Here is a 17,842-nt window from a genome sequence, read left to right on the forward strand (position 1 = left end):
TAACTCATCCTGAAAAACAACACAAGATTAGAGTTAGTTTCGGAGCGAAAAGGGCTACCACGAAAAACTATTAAATTTCTGAGCGTAGTCGTTTCCAAGAAATTAGGGATTTTTCTGAGCGTAGTCGCTTCCAAGAAAATCCGATTCCAAGAGGGGTTTTGGATTAGATCGAAATAATGATGTATGTGGTCGATCGTTTTCTTCTCAACAAACTCTAAGTTTGGAGGACTCTACAAGCTCCAAGCTTGGAGTGAGCACGAACCCCCACAGTTCGGCTTTTGGTCTCCCCTATAAATAAGAAAGGGGGGTAGAAGAAGGGATGTTGGAAGTCCCCGAGAAAAGAAGAAGAAATAAAAAAAAACTTCAAAAACGGGAACTTTTAGAAAAAATTACCTTAAAAAGATGGCTGGAAAACTTGACCGAAAGTTGGCCGGAAAGTGACGGAAAAGTGTTGACCGGCCGTTGATTGATCGTTGACCGGAGGTGCTGACGTGGCAGAGCAGTTTGGCGGATTGGCGGCTTGGATGGGGCCTGCTGCACGTGGGCTCAACTTTTGGGCTGCAGCAAGTGGGCTTGGGCTGCAACAAGTGGGCTGCACAGGATCTCCTCCCCCTTTTTTTTTTTTTTTTTTTTTTTTTTCTTTCTGCCGATTCAGGTTAGGAAGACCCCGGTGGCAGGTTCGGTGGAATTTTGGCCGGTTCCGGTGATGAAATTTCCGGTTCTAGGTTTCTGGGGTGGAGACGCTGCAGGTGGTCGAGTATGGCTGCAGGAGGTGGTGAGGAAGGCTTTGAACCAGGCAGAGGGACTTTTGCTACTTCCGGTGGCCGGTTCGGTGGTTTGCCCGCCGGTTCTGGGGGTGGGGCCGCCGGTTCTGGACTTCTGGAGTTGAGATCTTCAAGGTGGGCGGCGGTGGTTTCTGGGATTTGAAGGCTAAGAATTTAAGATTTCAGAGTTAGGGCTTCGTGCTGATAACGTGTTTTAGGGAAACGAGAATTGAGAGAAATTTGCTGTGTATTCTCATTGATAATAGGGACCTCTATATATAGAGGATTACAATGCATAGAGTTAGAATCATACAAGGAAAGAGAATCTCTAGATTCTTCTAATTGAACCTTATTACCACTAGGTCAAGTAACCTAGAATTTGGATTAAACACAAATAGAGATATCCTTAAACAAATCCCACTAAAAAAATAGGTTGTTGTGGAATTAAGATTTTTATTTCTTTTATTCCATTTCCTATAAATTTCTAACTTAAAATTATTTTTTAAATTTTTTTAAATGACAAACTTATCCTCACACATGACTAGTAGTCTTGCACTTATGAAAGTTTTTGCCAAAATTAACTTTTTGACCAACTTTGATCAATTTGCCAAATCACAACGGTAAACGTAAAACTAAACATTTTAAAATCCTATCGAGCAACATTCCAAATCACAAGAATCATTATAACTTTTACCTCTTCTTTTTTAGTTTCAGTGGAACGGTTGGTCGGAGAACTTCAACTCTCTTAAGAGTCGGACTAGACAGTTAAACACTAGAAGTATACACGTCTGTTGTAAATTCACCTTACAACATTGACCAAGCCAACAGAAGTATCATCAGTAGGCATTAGTGCATGACACAAGCTTAAGATTTTACAATCACAGTTATTCTCAGCAAATCAGCGTAAAATCCATGTTCAACATTGGCAGTTTGCTGAACTGGATGACAAACACTTACAACTGCCAAACTGTGCGAATTGGGAGCGCTGCAAGACTGAAGAAATTATATGGATAGTTCACATTGTTTTCATATTGTCTAAAAATTCTTGAAGATCTTCCAACTTTGCACCAGAGAGACCTGCAAAAGAGAGTATATTGTAACACAAACATGGAAATGCAATGTTTCCTGTTAAATTCCACTTGCAAAACCACCGACTATCATGAACATTTTATAGCTGTTACCATTGCTATCATTCATCACAGATGAATCTCTGTATCGATTGTAGATCTTATCTATCTTATTCTGTTTCGCTTCTTCAGCCTTTCTGGTCTTCAGCTTTGCTGTTTTCATCCTAAGTTGTGATGATGTTTTAACCATCTCTGCACAACACAATAATTTACAATGAGTTTTGATATAAAATATGTCAACAGATACTGCCACCCAACAACAAAAGACAGACACTCAAAACAACTTCAATATGTGGTAATTGTAAGGATTTTCCTATTCATTAGCCTTCAATCATGAAACCAGATAGAGTAAAATTGCACATAACAAAATATAAGCTTGTCTGTTCAACAAATATAATTGTAGAGGGCCAAAAGAAAGGAGAAGTAAATTATATCTCATGGGAGCCAAACAAACAATAATAGAGGACAAGAAGTCCTCAACCAAGCCTAAGAACACTCAACAGTAACAAGAAGAAAAAAACACTTCAAGATAACAACATTAGTCAAGTAATAGCAGTTTTCCAATCTTATGATAGGGCTGATAAGAAGTGATGTCTAAACTCTAGAGCGACTGATGCCCACAGAGCAGACCAAAAAATGATTCGATCCCAAAACATAACTACAAAAAGGAGTACTATTTAAAACTGATATAAGGTAAGTTCCAAAATGACAGGGAAGGAAGGATATGGGATAAGAATTGACTAAATATGAGGAAAAAACAGTTATTGAACTTATGGTGTATTCGTAAACACACATGCAAATCATTTCTGACTCACTAGTATATATCACAAATAATAAAAACCTTCATACATCTAAACCCATGCTTCCTAAATTAATATTATTCATTAGCAGCACTACAAATGGATGCTATAGCACTTAAAAATTGAATATAATTCGAAATTGTGTCTAGTTAATTACCCTGGAACATCTCATGAAAAGAGCTTCGGTCATATAACTGCAATGTCTCATTGACAAGCACAGATAAACGGTTACTAGAAGCAGACTGTTGTTCCAATAATTGGAGCTCTCGGTTCAGTGCAGCAGATTCCTCACCAACCTGTAATCACACTTCCATTAGAAGAAAAGTACAATTTCATGCAAACAAGAGATCCTTGCATCTTATAGGATTGCAATTACCTTGGTGAGTTTGTTCCTCAACGAATCCAACTTGGCATCCACTTCTGGATCACAGATTGCATTTTGACATACAGAACTATCAACAGGTGTTTCACCCTATAAAATCACTTGCTCAGATTATTAAGTTATCAATAGAGAATATAATTACTTCCTAAATCAAGTAACTTCTTTCACATTTTACTTCTTTGTACTTTACACTACCAGACTCCAAAACTGAAATAAAAGCAGAACAAGAAACATCAAATAACTGAAAGGGACCTACACTTTTGGGCAGCACAAACCCCTCTGGAACTTCAAAACAGTGGTCAAGACAGTACCGCTCCCACATAACCAGCCGCTTATCAACATTCGATTGAACCATTTTGCGAATGAGATTAACGCCCTGCAGATAAGTAAATAAACACCCGATATAAGGACTCAAATAAAAGCTACATTGCATCTTCCTACTATATGTCTATATCACAATCCTCAAGCCAATCATCCATCAGAATCTAATATTACAAAATACGAAAGCTAAATATTTCTTTTTCGCTAAGTTAAAAAAGAAATGCGTTCCCAGACACACACACACACTCGAAATCACAAAAGCAATACAGAAATTCATGGAGCCTGTATAAACTGAAACAAAGCAAATTGGGGGAAATCAATAGAAAAAGAAAATTAAGCAAAGATAGTACCTTGGCTAGATCTTGAGCTCTGTCAGTGCCTTCGACTTTCAAAGAGGTCGATGCTTCCCTGAAGATAAAATCACCACAGAAATTAACAATTTCGGGTTTGAAAAGTAAGATTTTTCAAAATTACAAATCTCACACATTAGTCTTTCATACAAGTACAGATCCGAAAGAGAGAAAGAGAGTTACTGCTGGAAGTAATCGAACGCATCGTCGACCAAATCGTCGACGGTGTTGATGACCTCGTTGATGAACAGCTGCGGATTCAGGTTCACCGAATCAAACACCGCCTCGCTTTCCCTCCCTTCCATTCCTCTCCCCCACTCAAAACCCTATCCCTCGCACACCACCAGAGCCGCTCGAATTTCAGATTAGGGTTTAGGGATTTTCCCGCGCAAAAATTGAGTTTGGGAAAGAGAAGGTCTTTGAATTTTGATTCTGGAAAATGAAAATAAAAAGTGCTAGTACCACACAGTAAAGGGGAACACGTGGTGAGATTCCGTTGTCTGCCACGTGTATGAGGATCAGACGGACGGCTAAAGTACCCATATTAGAAAACCAGGCGTTAATTTTTTTGTTTATTTTTTTCAAAACGTGGTAGACAAAACGCATCAAATTGAACGTCAAGAGGGCAAAGCTCTCAAACCCACCAAATATTTTGTATAATTCAAGAGATGAAGCAGCAACTTAGAAACCGTCGCAAGGTGCACACCAAAAAACACACCTACCTACGCATTGGGTTGAAGAAAGAAAATGTTAACGAGAGATCTTATTTATTTATAGTGTTAATAATATGACTGTGAGTTTTGGACTTAGTTCTAATTAATTCTTATTTATAATAGATAACAAATACAGAAATCTGATTGAAACATAAAGAATTCTTAATACATCACTAACGTAAAAACATGCGCCAACGGTTTCCCTTGATTTGATGCTTATCCAACGAACACAGTTTCTTTGAAATTTTGCTGTTGGGAAGTGAAAATAAAAGTAGTAATACTGCACATAGAGTCGTGGACATTTCATTGTCTGCCACGCGTATGAGGATCGGACGGCGATGAGTAGAGGTACTGGAAAACCAGGCTCTCTGGAATTTTTTTTTTTTTTTCTTCAGTGAGAAAGAAACAGTGGTTTTTCTGAGAATGTTACAAAAAGCTAGCGATAAGTTTCGGGTGTTTTTAGTGAAGAGAGTGCGTTTTGGTGTGTCGCGGAGCCAAACAAGCATGGCGAGGCAGAGCTCCAAAGTCGAGGCTATCTATGAACTCTGCAAAAAGACCTTTTCGCCCTCCGGGTCTCCTCCCCCTTCTGCTGAAGCTGTCAGCAAGCTTTCTTCTCTTTTGGGTATTACCCTGTTCGTTTTAGCTGGTTTATGATCAAGTTGTTTGTTTAAGTGTGTGAATTTTTGGGTTGGAAGTTTGTTTGAGCTAAGTTTGGTATGTGGGTTTTGCAAATTGTGATGAAACTTGAATTGGGTTTGCTTGTCTTGGTGCTGTTTTTAATAAAGAACTGGATGGTCTAGTTTTTGTAACTTACTGCTTTTGTAGTCTGGTTTTGGATTCAGGAATCTGAGCTCTTAAGTCTTAATAGAATATCCTGCATTGACAGTTAATTTGATAGTGAAGTGGTTTAGTAGGAAATATGTGAACTTGAAGTTACAGCAATTAAGGTTTATCCCAAGCATGCTTAAATCACATTTCTTTTCTTTCTGCTGTTTCTGGCGACTGGATTGATGGGGTTTTGTTCTTTATTGATGATACCATAGTAATGCAAACCGATGATAATTCTAATACAGATCCATGTGGTATGTGGGAACAGCTTGATTGAGTAATGTCGTCTGAGATTGGCTAAGTGTACAAAGATGTCTTTGCTTTTTGTCTTATTGTATGTCTGTTCAGAAATTAACTTAATAGAGGTTTATCTTTTCTTAATGATGATTCCTGTTTAAAGTTTACTCAATCCAAAAGGTAAGATCTTAAGAGTCTGAGTCAGAATGGTATGAAAGTTTCTGTTTCTTATAGTGACATTAGCATGACTTTACGTTTCTGATCTTGGTTGGAATTTACAGACGCAATCCATCCTGCTGATGTTGGACTTAAAGAGGAAAATCCAGATGATGATCGAGGGCTTGGATTTTTCAGAGACAATCTAAATAGAGTTTCTCGATGGACTCAACCAATAACATACTTAAATTTATATGAAGGTGATAGTTTTACGGTAAGCATTTAGCAGAAAGGACAGATATTTTTCCTTCAATACCATCACTTTACTGCCAAATAGAAATGCTAACTTTTTCTTTTTCTTCTTCCCTACTTGTTCTTATGGATTTTATATTGTGAAACTTTGAAGCAATCGTTGGTAACAGTGTTCTTACTGCCTTGACTGTGTATATGTGAATGTAAAATAAATCGAGTTTCTCTTAATGAACTTTTGATATTATGTAGATTATATTTTGTGTACTTCTCCATGATATGATTGTTGGAATCATCATTCATCTGAGTTGCCACTTAACAATTTATTAAGATTCTTGTTGTGTTAAAAAAGCTCTCATATATTATTACTAAATGATTAGGTAAATGGTTTTATGCAGATGTGTATATTCTGTTTTCCTACTTCCTCAGTCATTCCACTTCATGATCACCCTGGCATGACTGTTTTTAGCAAAGTTCTGTATGGTTCTTTGCATGTGAGAGCTTACGATTGGGTGGAGCCTTCTCAGGAAAGCAAGGGATCAAATTACTTTCCAGGTCTGCTTTCTCATTGAAATTTCAGCTTTTGCATGGTTTACGCTTCTTAACAAATAACTATTTTCATATTGCTCTTAGTTCCTAAACACAATGTTCTCATGATCTGAGGTCAAATTATGTGGTAACTGATGGTGTGCTCTCCAATGCAGTAAGATTGGCAAAGCTGGCAGCTGACAAAGTTGTAACGGCACCATGTGGGACATCAGTTTTGTACCCAAACAGTGGGGGGAATCTGCATTCTTTCACTGCAGTCACCCCGTGCGCTGTTCTTGACATTCTCACTCCACCTTACAGAGAAGATTTGGGCAGAAAATGCACATACTATTGTGACTACCCATATACTGCCTTCCGTAAGAACTTTCATTTCTTGTTATAGTTTTCTTTGCTTTGTGAATTTATTTGGATGGCAAGAAAAAGAGATAATAATAAGAGTGGTTTTGCTTGACCCATAAATTGCAGCTACAGAAATTAAGGTAGAGGAGGAAAAAGAAGAGGAATATGCATGGCTTGGTGAGACCGAACCTAATATCTACATGCGAGAGGGAAACTACACTGGACCGACTATTCAGATCTAATCTCCATCAATTGCCAGTGACAATCATTCAATGAGCCCTTGCTTATGGTATATGGTTAAGCATTGGATCCTATGAAGCATTTTATTTTGGTCGACTGCAGAAGCCTAATAGAGGTAACAAAGGTGCTGCAACCATGCAGAAAAGCTCTTTTATGAAGGCTTTCGTGATAAGCTTTCTTGCAAAGTTCGATAGATAGTTGAGTAGCTACAAATTAATATGATTGTACCCTCCCTCCAATTTCGATTTCCCAGTGGTGTTACGATCTCCTTTCGCCGTTCTGGCATTGCCCATGTGCAGGAATCTTATGCTTGCAATGACGTGTCATATCTTCCTTGTAGCCACTATTAAGTTAGAAGTTATGGTGGAGGAACACAGAACAACTAATTGATGTGCTTTTGATGGTCTTTCTGTGATAATCCATTATATCCGGCAGAGCTCATGCACACCCAAAAAGCACAATAATATAGTCTGAAAAGTATGGTGGAGGTGAAATGTAGAGGACATGGTACATTACATTCCGGTACAACATAACAACTATAAAGTTGGAACTGATGAGAAGGTCAGCAGTCGACAATTTGAAAGCATAACTTCGTTATTGACTGACAAACATTTCCAATAAAGATGAAGACTTGTTCCATCTTATTCCGGGCATTTCATTCCGGGCATTTCGGCAAATGGAATTATCCAATAACATCAAAAATTTCTGTAGATGTTCCCAGAAACCCAAGTTGGACTTGAAGCTCAGAAAACGTGATGAATGATTGATTGACGTATTCCTTAAACATGTAGAAGTACTTAAGGAGCTCTGAAAGCTTCACCAGCATAACGGACATTACCAAGTTCCTCTTCAATGCGCAGAAGCTGAAATCAAATGGGAACAGATATAAATAGATTAAAGGCTGGCTAATGATACTATTTCATCCACTTTACTTTTACAATTGTAAGTATTCATTCATTATCCGCATGTGGGAAAGCAAGACATAAGTGCACAGTAGGGAATAAAATGTTCTGGTACTTTTGCTTACCTGATTATACTTGGCCAAACGCTCACTTCGGCAGGGAGCTCCTGTCTTGATCTATATAAACAAAAAGCTAGTATCAAGTTTGTAGTTCCAACAAAAAAAATTGATAGAAAACAGAAATTTAGAAATCAGCTTATAAACCTGTCCACTGGCCAAGCCAACAGAAAGATCAGCAATGAAGTTATCCTCAGTTTCCCCACTCCGGTGACTAACCATCACACCCCAACCTGCAGCTTTTGAGTCAAGTGCTGCCTGAATAGATTCAGTGATAGTGCCAATCTGGTTAACCTGCAAGTCAAAGAAAGAAAATGAGCTCAATCAACACACATAATCGTATCTTTATTTTATTTTCCTACCAAATTCCATTATTAGCTATAAGCCTATAATATGTACAATACAAGCACGCATTACCTTACAACTACAGTTATTTCAGATCTACCAGAATGCGATAAAGAATAAATGATATTTATGTGTTTAGCATCTAAGTCTCTGGCATGCCCTGACAAATGGATAAAAATAGGCAAAACTTGAATGCTAATGAAATGTAAATCTCAACTCCGTTATATAAGATAAAATGAATTAAAAGAAAGAGCGAAAAAAAGAAAAGAAAAGATGCTTGCCTTTAAAAGTAAAGCATTGCACGCCTTCTTCCCAATGGCTTCAGAAATTTTCTTTGGATTTGTAACCAATAAGTCATCTCCTACAATTTGGATATCAACTGAAGATTGAAGTGAAGCCCACGAGCTCCAATCATCTTGGTCAAAGGGATCTTCAATGGACACAATAGGGAAATCTCTGATAAACTCCTTGTACAGGTCGCCAAGGCTCTGAGGTGAGCGCACATGTGCCCCGTCATTTGGTTGTTTCTTAAAGTTAAGATCATAATTCCCCTCCTTAGTGAGAAATTCCGAAGCAGCAACATCCATTCCGATTTTGATCTGCATGATTGTTTTGATTTCACGTCACACATTTGTTCAAACGAATTTGCAAGAGAACAATAATGCCAGGGTATACTGTGGTCCTACCTTGCCTGTATAACCAGCCTTTTCAATAGCATCAATGAGCAAAACCAGTCCTTCCCTGTTATCCTGTACGTTGGGAGCAAATCCCCCTTCATCTCCAACATTGCAAGCATCTTGTCCATACTTTTTCTTGATAATTCCCTTTAGCATGTGATAAACTGTTCAAGCAATGGAGAACAGTTATGGATTACCAATGATCCAAAAACTCCAGAAACATACTAAAGTATGACGATAGTTTGATAAAATTCAATTGTTTCTGGTCTATGTGATCTTAGATTCTCATGTCACTAAACTATATATTGGAAAATGTAGAATATCAAATTCAACCAACAACTTTGAATTCTGAAAATGATTCACAATCTCAATCCTTATTTTGAAGTAAAGTAATGAATTTAAGATAAATACACCGCATAAAAGAAACATCACTTTTATAAAACCACAGTTAAATTACTAACCTTCACTACCCATCCTGAGTGCCTCGGAAAATGAGGAGGCACCTACGGGCAATATCATAAATTCTTGCATGGCGAGATTATTTCCAGCATGGCTTCCTCCATTTATGACATTAAAAGCCGGAACAGGCATAACAAGCTCCTTCGTTCCAGACACTTCCTGGATGTGCTTGTATAGGGGAATTCCCTTTGCCCCTGCTCCTGCTCTGCACACACTAAGAGACACTCCCAATATGGCATTGGCCCCCAGTTTAGACTTGTTTGGTGTTCCGTCAATTTCCAACATGACTGCATCGACATCATTTTGATTTCTAGATATCAACAAGGCAAAACGTCAGAACTTCATCATAACCAGCATACATACAATAAACAAACAGCATACAATTCACATAAGCAAAATAAACATCAAGGCTAACAAAAACTTTACCATGAGGTAAACAAGGACAGTGTAACTAACTTGCCAAAGTGTAAAGTAACTACTAGAACCAGCAACAGTAAAAATAACCGACATGCCATGTAAAACTATCTCTAAATGCTTTCAAATGCCTAATAATCACACCTAGAGTCTTGTAACTAAACTAACTATCAAATACACATTTTTTGTTTTTACATGTTTAAAAACTAGTAAAACAATTCTAATACAAATTCATGATAATTCTTTCATGTCATACCGATCAATGAAGATTAGTTACCAAGGTTACAATAATTATAAGCGAAGTAAAACTAAACAGTAAAAACGCAGCAAAATTAACCTGACATCGACGCCAATAAGCTTAGGACCCAAAATGTCATTGATATTCTTGACAGCATTGAGCACACCCTTGCCTCCATAAACGGCGTTATCACCATCCCTCAGCTCCAACGCCTCGTAGATTCCGGTAGATGCTCCACTCGGAACCGCCGATCGGTACAGATCGTCGGTGATCAGATCAACCTCGACGGTGGGATTCCCCCTGCTGTCAATAATCTGCCTCGCCTTGACCGACTTCACCTTGTACTCCTTGGACGCTTTGGTCGCCGCGGACGGCGCGACGGCGACGGAGCATTGGGTGGAGAAACGGCGCCGTTGCGGGATCGAGGCGGAGGGCTTGGGCTGGGGCTTGGAGGAAATGAAGGGGTTCTGGAGGAGGGTAGTGGAGGGCTGGGTGGCCAAGGCCATTTTTTTTTTTTCTTTGATTTGGGTTTGAAAGGGAGGAGAGGAGGGTTTGGAGGGAGAAAGATAGGTGGGATTTGATTATAAAGGAGGGAGTGGGGAGAAAAAGTGTGGGAAGGTCCGCCGACGAGCGATGAAAATAAAGAGGGAGTTGGTTGGTACTTGGTAGTCTCGGCGAGGTAGCTGCGACTGCTCTTGTGTCTAGGTGTGCATGCACACTTATAAATTATTAATATACTCTTCTTGTGGGGTCCTCTTTACTGCTTCAGCCTTCAGGTAGATGGAGGGATGGGGCCTCTGTTCAGTTGCACTTCGGATGTACTAGAAAAGTTGCCCGCACTCTGCTACGGGTTTGTTTTCTTCTTAAATTCTAGGAGTGATATAATTCACAAAATATCGGTTTATTTTTTCATTCTAGATGTCTATACTATTATTAAGAGAAGAGACTTTGTTAGCCAAAGTGGACGTGAAAAGACGACTTGATCCTTAAACCATAGATTATCTAAATATATTTTTTAATAAATGGATGTCATAATCGTAATAAACAAAATAATAGAATAAAATTTTAATTTATTTCCCCCAAAAATCTCTCTCTATAACTTCCCGCTTCTACAGTTCCACAGCAAAAGAGGAGGAAAAAAAATACAAATTCCAAAACTCCCCACATTTCTCCAATGATTATTTTGTTTTTTTTTTTCTTTTAAAAATTAAACCCACACACAAAGTGTGTGTTTTGGTCTAGTGTAATGTAACAGAAGCCGTTTTTATTTTACAAATTGCAAAAACTAGCGTTCTAACCAGACTTGTGTACTTACAAATTTCAAAATAGTCGAAAATTACAAATTTGGTACTAAATTTGGCTAACTAATGTGAGTAAAACTGGAGCACAATAATTTAGATCAGCACAGAGATTGAATAGGTAGCTCAATTTTCATAGTTCTGGAAGTACACCTACAACATCCAAGGCATAAACTTTCCTGCAAATGCAAATCATGATCATTGCATGAGTTTGATATTGAAGGTAAAGTATGGTTCTTCAGCGTGGCATTAAAGTAAAAACATTGACAGTAAGAGGCTAAATGACAGAACATTCACATTTGATGAAGGGGTTGTACTCGCCATTGTCGAATGCGGTGGAGTCACTGGCAGCTCCACTACATGGGTCTCGAGTTATATTCCATTGCTTCATATTGGCCTTAATACTCCACTGCCCAAAGAATAAATTCAAAGCTTTCACTATACCATCAAATTGTAAGGAATTAATATGTCATTTACATAAACAAATGGGTTTCTTTTTCCTATATTTGGGAAACATATATGTGCCCTAATGATTTAGTAACTGAATAGGTTGAATACCTGAAATTAACTTTCTTTGTATAACAGGTATCAAAATTCAACCTTGCAGATGAGCCATTTGCAAGTGCTGCAGAACCAATTATCCTCTGTGACAATCAAATTTGACGTTCTCATAGAGGTTCAATTCAAAAAGGGTCAAAATAGCAAACAAAATTATAAATTGACACCTGCATCTAATTATGAAAATGCATGCCGAAACTTCAGAGGATTATTAAATACATAGCTTCTTGAATTTTGACTGCTTGCATTATAATATACACTCATTGCAGCCCTTACACTTTTCATTAATACATTAAAAGCCTGCTTGCATTATAAGATATATTCATGTAATGACTCCAGTACATTAAAATAAAAAACACTTCACTTTATAATGCCATATTTCTATATTCTATAAGCCTAGATCATCATCCAATTGACTTAATGTGATAAATCAACATTTATCTGCTAAAGAGTTTCTGAATACAAAATATCCAAAGTTTCTAAGAATACAATTGGAAGTACTTAATTCCTAATACTTCACAATTACACCAAAACAAAACTTCATATCATTCTTATCCATCTCAGATAATTTTCATAATGAAGCCTCTCATAGCATTAAACCTCCTTTGATGCCTAAACCATGACCTCTCATGCTCATACTTGATCTATATATGCCTTTTCCTGAAACACAAATACTAAATGCTCATAGTATAGTATACCCTGGCCAACTTTCTTGTTTGTTTCAATAGGCATATCTCAGGATACAGGGTGAGTCATACATTACTCATTGCGAGCTTCATAATGGGGCAAAACCCAAATAAAAAAGTCTATGCACAATTGTATTTAAGCTACAGTTTGGATTCATATACTCAACAACGATACCCAAAATCTTCAGAAATTCATATCAGAAATAGGAATTGGTTAATGTTAATATTACTTCTTTGCTCGATTTTTTTTTGCAATTTCTTATCATCCTAGTTGTTGTTGTTGTTTTTTTTTTTTTTGTTCTTCCACCAAAATAGATAGATATGTGAAGTACTACATATATATACCAATCTTTCTTATCATATGGAGCTAGCTAGTTACTATATATGAATGTTGAGGAAAGTCACTGCTCATGAGTGATACAATTTGAATATTGATTACGAATGTGTGCAAAAAGGATTCACAGAGGTACCTTCAACCGGTAGCTATAACCCTTGAGTTTAAGCTCACCAGCAAACTGAACTTCATTGTTCCTATGTCTTTACTGCAGTAAATTAAACGTACCAATCAAAGTAATTAACAAAGAACACTTATAACCAGACATAACTACAATAAGCAGAAGCTGCAAAAGAGTGATAAAAAAAATAAAGGAATTTCCCTTGTGAAGTTTGGAATTACACTTAACAAAAACTTGGTTGTGCCTTGTAAAATAAACATTAAAAATTACAATTTTTATAAATAAAATTAGAGGGGGGGAGAAAAGGATTAGAGTGATTGAGAAAGAGGGAGTACATTTTTTAGCGCGGTGCATACAAAGAGGCTTTCGATTATCAAATTCCAATAATCCCAACTCAAAACTCAGTAATATTTGCAGTACAGTCTGCTAATCCTGAACATGTTCACCCTCGTGAATTTCATTTTTCCGTTCTTCCACCTTACCATCCGCCCATTGTTGTTCAAATTGAGTTTCAACCTGCCACAGAACCACCATATATAATTTAAATATTTTGAAATCCATGCCTAGCATTTGAAGAAAGTGATTCATTTAGTTACATATAAACCCTTGCTAAAATGAAGATTAGCCTAAACCTACAGCTTCAATCAAGGTTGGTGAAATAAAGCAATATACTATTAGCTTATAGGATTCAAAAAGCTAGCTTCTTTATCATAATAATAGCCCAAAAAATGTAAAGACATTAGCTCTAAATCAAAATTAGCTTAAGCATGTTTTAAAAGTATATATACCTGAAACAATCCAATTCATTATTCAGCAATACTCAAACGAAGAAATTAAACAATGTTATGAATATCAAAGAAAGCAAGAAAGATGGGCAAGTAGCAACCATTGTTTCCAGTCCAAACCTCTCCCTAATAATGTCAAACAACTTGATTTTCAGAGAATAGCCCTTACATCCACATATAGAAACTCAAATCTAAATTCGCTGCACAAAATTAGAAAATCGATCAAAGCATTTGACGACGTGAAAAATAAAAGGAAAAAAAAAAACAGGAATGGAAAACCAACTAACCATATAAGTTTTCAGCTTCCTCAAATTAAAATCCAATCACTGAGATTCGTCAGATCAGTCTGGAAACGAAGAGGAGAGTTAATAACAATACTAAAAATGATTAAAGAAGAAAGAAGGAAACGGCAAAAGTCAATCACAAAAACAACAATCATGTCCCTCACAACCTATAATCTGAGAACCGAACCAATAGGAAATCATAAACAGCAAAGCTTTTGATTATTGTAAGCTACTAAGCTACAAAACTAGTAAAGTTCATCGATTTTCATAGTCACTTGCTATCTAGCTATCCTTTACCTCAGCCACAGTGGCTTCTTCCAATCATTTTCAATTAACTAACTGGAGCTCTTCTATTTGTGGCCTGAAGCTAGAACCCTATTAGAACATACACAATTTTCAACTGATCAATTAAACAAAGATGGTGGCTTTGTGCTCGTCTGAGAAAACCAGCTTCTAGGCCAGCTCTGTTTTGAAAGCTATGGTCGTCAACACTATTCTTGTTGCTCACAATTCTCTTTCTCTGTAGCTCTTTTAAGAAGAGAGGAGAATCTGATCGATACACAGCAGAACAAAAAAAAATCTCAAATGAGGGCAGAACGGTCTTTTCCAGCCCCACGAAGTGTTCCTTACTGATCCCAAGCCCCGCAAACTGTTCCTTACTGTTGCCTTAGGAACAGTGGCACAATAGAACTCAACTTTCTTATATAGTAAATTTGGAAGAATGTAGATGTTTGATGGATCATGACTCCTATCAGAGCAAGTTCACTCGTTGGGTCACCGGGTCACTTACTATTCACTACTTTTTAGTGTATATTTTCATTCTCTGGGTCACGAAATACACTGTGCTCGTGAACCAGGGCACGAAATACACTGTGCAGGTTACCATAGTGACCCAGAACACTGTACATGGTGACCTAGGGCACGAAATACACTGTGCTCGTGACCCAGATGGTGAAATTAACACTAAAAAGCAGTGAATAATGGGTGACTTGGTGACCCAACGGGTGAACTTGCTCTCATGGTAGTATGAAAAATTGGGCTGCTAAAAGTAAAAAGCTGGAAAATTGAAATGGGTCTTGTGAAATCTAAAAAACTTAGATGGCCCAATAGTTTCGGTGGAGGCCCATTACCGAATCAAACCAACTAAACAATCGGCATTCCGAAAATTCAGTTTGGGCCTTCCTCGGCCCGATTTCGGTTAGAGTTTGGGCTTACCAACCCATTTCGGTTCGGTAGTGGTTTGGCCCATTTGTGGACGGTTTTGTGCCAAATCCAAACCCTATAGGATAGGGCTGGATATCTAACACTTACCTCCTTTAGAGCCCAAAGTTCAGTCTTTAGAAATACCCCAATTGCATAGCAGAGACGATAACCATATGGGATCTTGACTCAATGCCCAAATTTGAGCCAATATACTCTCACTTACTCTGTCAATAAATTTTTATTCTCATTCACCCAATTTAAGCATCAAATGACAGTTTTGCCATCAATCTAATTAATAAACTACAAACTCGTCGATCTCTCTCTGACTCTATCTCAAACTCTTCTCTCTCTCTCTAGAAGGCACCAGCCAAGGGCGGATCTAGGTAGTGGCTTGGGCGGGCTCCAGCCCGTTCGAGATTTTTGAGCTTAAAAAAAAAATTACATGTATACTTAATTGGGTATATATTGTCCATATTGAAGCCCAGTCCCCACTCCCGACTCCAGAACTCTACGGCCTATTCGAACTGCCGAACTGGAGAATCGTCTCTCCTCCTCCTCTTCCTCTCGCCTCCTGCAGCTCTTCCCTTCTCCACTTATCTCAGAGATCAAGACATCAAGACATCAAGTTGTATCTACTTCTCTTACTCTCCCTCTTCAATTTGGAGCAATGAATTCAATGTAAGTTCAATTTTGTTTAATTGAATCAATCCAATTTGGGGCAAGTTATAGGGTTAAGGAGTGATGTGAAATTCAATTTCGTAAGTTGTATTGGATTGAAGATTTCGTGGATTGAAGAATGAAGGTTGCAGTCAAATTCTCTTGCTCTGGAAATCTGGTATGCAACATTCTCTCCGTCTCCTTGTTCTGCAAATCTACAATATATTGTTTAATTGATGTGGGTAAGTGGGTTTAATTGATTTCAAAACTTATCAAGGTCGATCAGTGGGTCTTCTTTCTGCTGTGCAATTGTTGTGGGTTTAATTGATTTCAATGCTTATCAATTGTTGATTTGTTGTGCTATCTCATTATCTCGGCCAGGAGCTTGGCCTCATTCGAATGTCGAGTAATCAGTTCAAGTTTATAGAGTTAACTTTGCAGATTGGGGTTGGGTTTATTTGCTAGCTATTTCGTCCTATCCGTAGCTTTATATTCTGAACTCGTCATTGTTTTGAAAATGGCAAAGTACTATATTCAGGGTACTTAATGGTAGGTTTATGCATTTTTTGTTTTCTGTTAAATTGTGAATGACTCCTTGTGTAATTTTGAGGCTCATCTTCACTTCTTCAGTGGGTTTAATTAACATATAACGCAACAATTGTTGTGCTAATGAGTAATCAAATTTGGGTTAAATCAAGTTGTATAACGATGCTAGGCTAATCAACTTTGGGTTTAATTAAAGTGTTGTGCTAATCAACTTTGTGCTTCAAACAGGAGGCTTGTTTCTATCTGTTTGTTTAATTGTGAATCACTATGAATTGGAACTACGAACTGGAGCATAAAGTGAATGGCAAAAGCTTGAGTCCATTATTAGAGTAGCTAAAATTTTGTTGTTTAAGAAATCCAAGCCCACCCAAGGTTTCAATTCTTGATCCGCCCCTGGCGCCAGCGCCGATGTCAATGACCACCTACCACCACCATCACAATCCTCATTCATCTCCTAACTCGACTTTCACCTCGAAACATGAGACGAAGCAGCAGGAGTAGGATGGAGGCCTCATCCTTGTCTTCGAAGAGTCGACGCCGATTTCGACGGCCGCGACTCGTCTCCGGCGAGGTGTTCTGGCAAGGGCAAGTCTCTCTCTCTCTCTCTCTCTTCACTTCGTCGCAAGCTTCCTTGCTCACAACCACCTCCACCGCCTAAAATCTATTTTCCGGCAAATCCAATTTCACGTGGGAACTGAATTGCAGTGTGAGTTAGGTTTTTGTTTTGGTGCTGGTCTCTTCGTTTTGGGGTCTGCAATTGGGAAATCAAGGTGTTGGAGCTTGGCTTTGATAGTGAAGATCTTAATTTCATTATGTTTTTTAGCCTCTGCATTTTTTTTTTTGACGGAAAGCCTCGATCTCCATGTCTTTTTCTTTTGTCTGAGCCTCTCCATGTCGAATGGTACAGTTTCTATAACAATCTTTGCAATTTTATATTCAAAGATTTTGGCTTTGAGTTGACTTGGTCCTACTCTGTATGATTCCCATTTGTATTAATTGTGTTGATTTGGTGCAATTTGGCACCGACGAACCAGAGAGGATTTTAAGGGAGTTGTTTAGCGTATCAACTCAGCAGCATCTCTCAATATGTGGCTATGAAACTAGAAAGCATCTCTATGGGCATGAAACAAGAAATGAAGAAATTATGTGTGTTTGTGCTATTCC

At 37.9% G+C, this 17,842-nt stretch overlaps 4 protein-coding genes across 4 annotated transcripts; 2 read left to right on the top strand and 2 right to left on the bottom strand.

Annotated features, from left to right (window-relative positions):
- Positions 1–1,576: 1,576 nt before the first annotated feature.
- On the bottom strand, positions 1,577–4,205 carry LOC112179742 (protein MIS12 homolog). The gene is made up of 7 exons (XM_024318221.2): positions 3,928–4,205; positions 3,745–3,802; positions 3,330–3,449; positions 3,068–3,163; positions 2,849–2,987; positions 1,946–2,083; positions 1,577–1,841 (listed from the first exon to the last, which is right to left on the bottom strand). Exons 1-7 carry the CDS (start codon positions 4,047–4,049, stop codon positions 1,780–1,782), a joined length of 735 nt encoding a protein of 244 aa, XP_024173989.1. The 5' UTR covers positions 4,050–4,205; the 3' UTR covers positions 1,577–1,779.
- A 601-nt stretch (positions 4,206–4,806) lies between these two features.
- LOC112177087 (plant cysteine oxidase 3) lies at positions 4,807–7,381 on the top strand. Its single transcript, XM_024315282.2, has 5 exons — positions 4,807–5,079; positions 5,804–5,952; positions 6,326–6,482; positions 6,632–6,832; positions 6,942–7,381. Exons 1-5 carry the CDS (start codon positions 4,881–4,883, stop codon positions 7,055–7,057), a joined length of 822 nt encoding a protein of 273 aa, XP_024171050.1. The 5' UTR covers positions 4,807–4,880; the 3' UTR covers positions 7,058–7,381.
- Positions 7,382–7,504: 123 nt separating this feature from the next.
- On the bottom strand, positions 7,505–10,914 carry LOC112177086 (enolase 1, chloroplastic). The gene is made up of 7 exons (XM_024315281.2): positions 10,306–10,914; positions 9,557–9,864; positions 9,105–9,259; positions 8,700–9,017; positions 8,221–8,367; positions 8,083–8,133; positions 7,505–7,918 (listed from the first exon to the last, which is right to left on the bottom strand). Exons 1-7 carry the CDS (start codon positions 10,710–10,712, stop codon positions 7,853–7,855), a joined length of 1,452 nt encoding a protein of 483 aa, XP_024171049.1. The 5' UTR covers positions 10,713–10,914; the 3' UTR covers positions 7,505–7,852.
- Positions 10,915–15,252: 4,338 nt separating this feature from the next.
- Positions 15,253–17,394, top strand: LOC121050583. The gene is made up of 4 exons (XM_040511255.1): positions 15,253–15,293; positions 15,956–16,153; positions 16,255–16,310; positions 16,907–17,394. Exons 1-4 carry the CDS (start codon positions 15,253–15,255, stop codon positions 16,972–16,974), a joined length of 363 nt encoding a protein of 120 aa, XP_040367189.1. The 3' UTR covers positions 16,975–17,394.
- Positions 17,395–17,842: the final 448 nt, after the last annotated feature.

Source organism: Rosa chinensis, chromosome 7 (genome assembly GCF_002994745.2).
Source record: "Rosa chinensis cultivar Old Blush chromosome 7, RchiOBHm-V2, whole genome shotgun sequence".
NCBI classification, from domain to species: Eukaryota; Viridiplantae; Streptophyta; class Magnoliopsida; order Rosales; family Rosaceae; genus Rosa; species Rosa chinensis.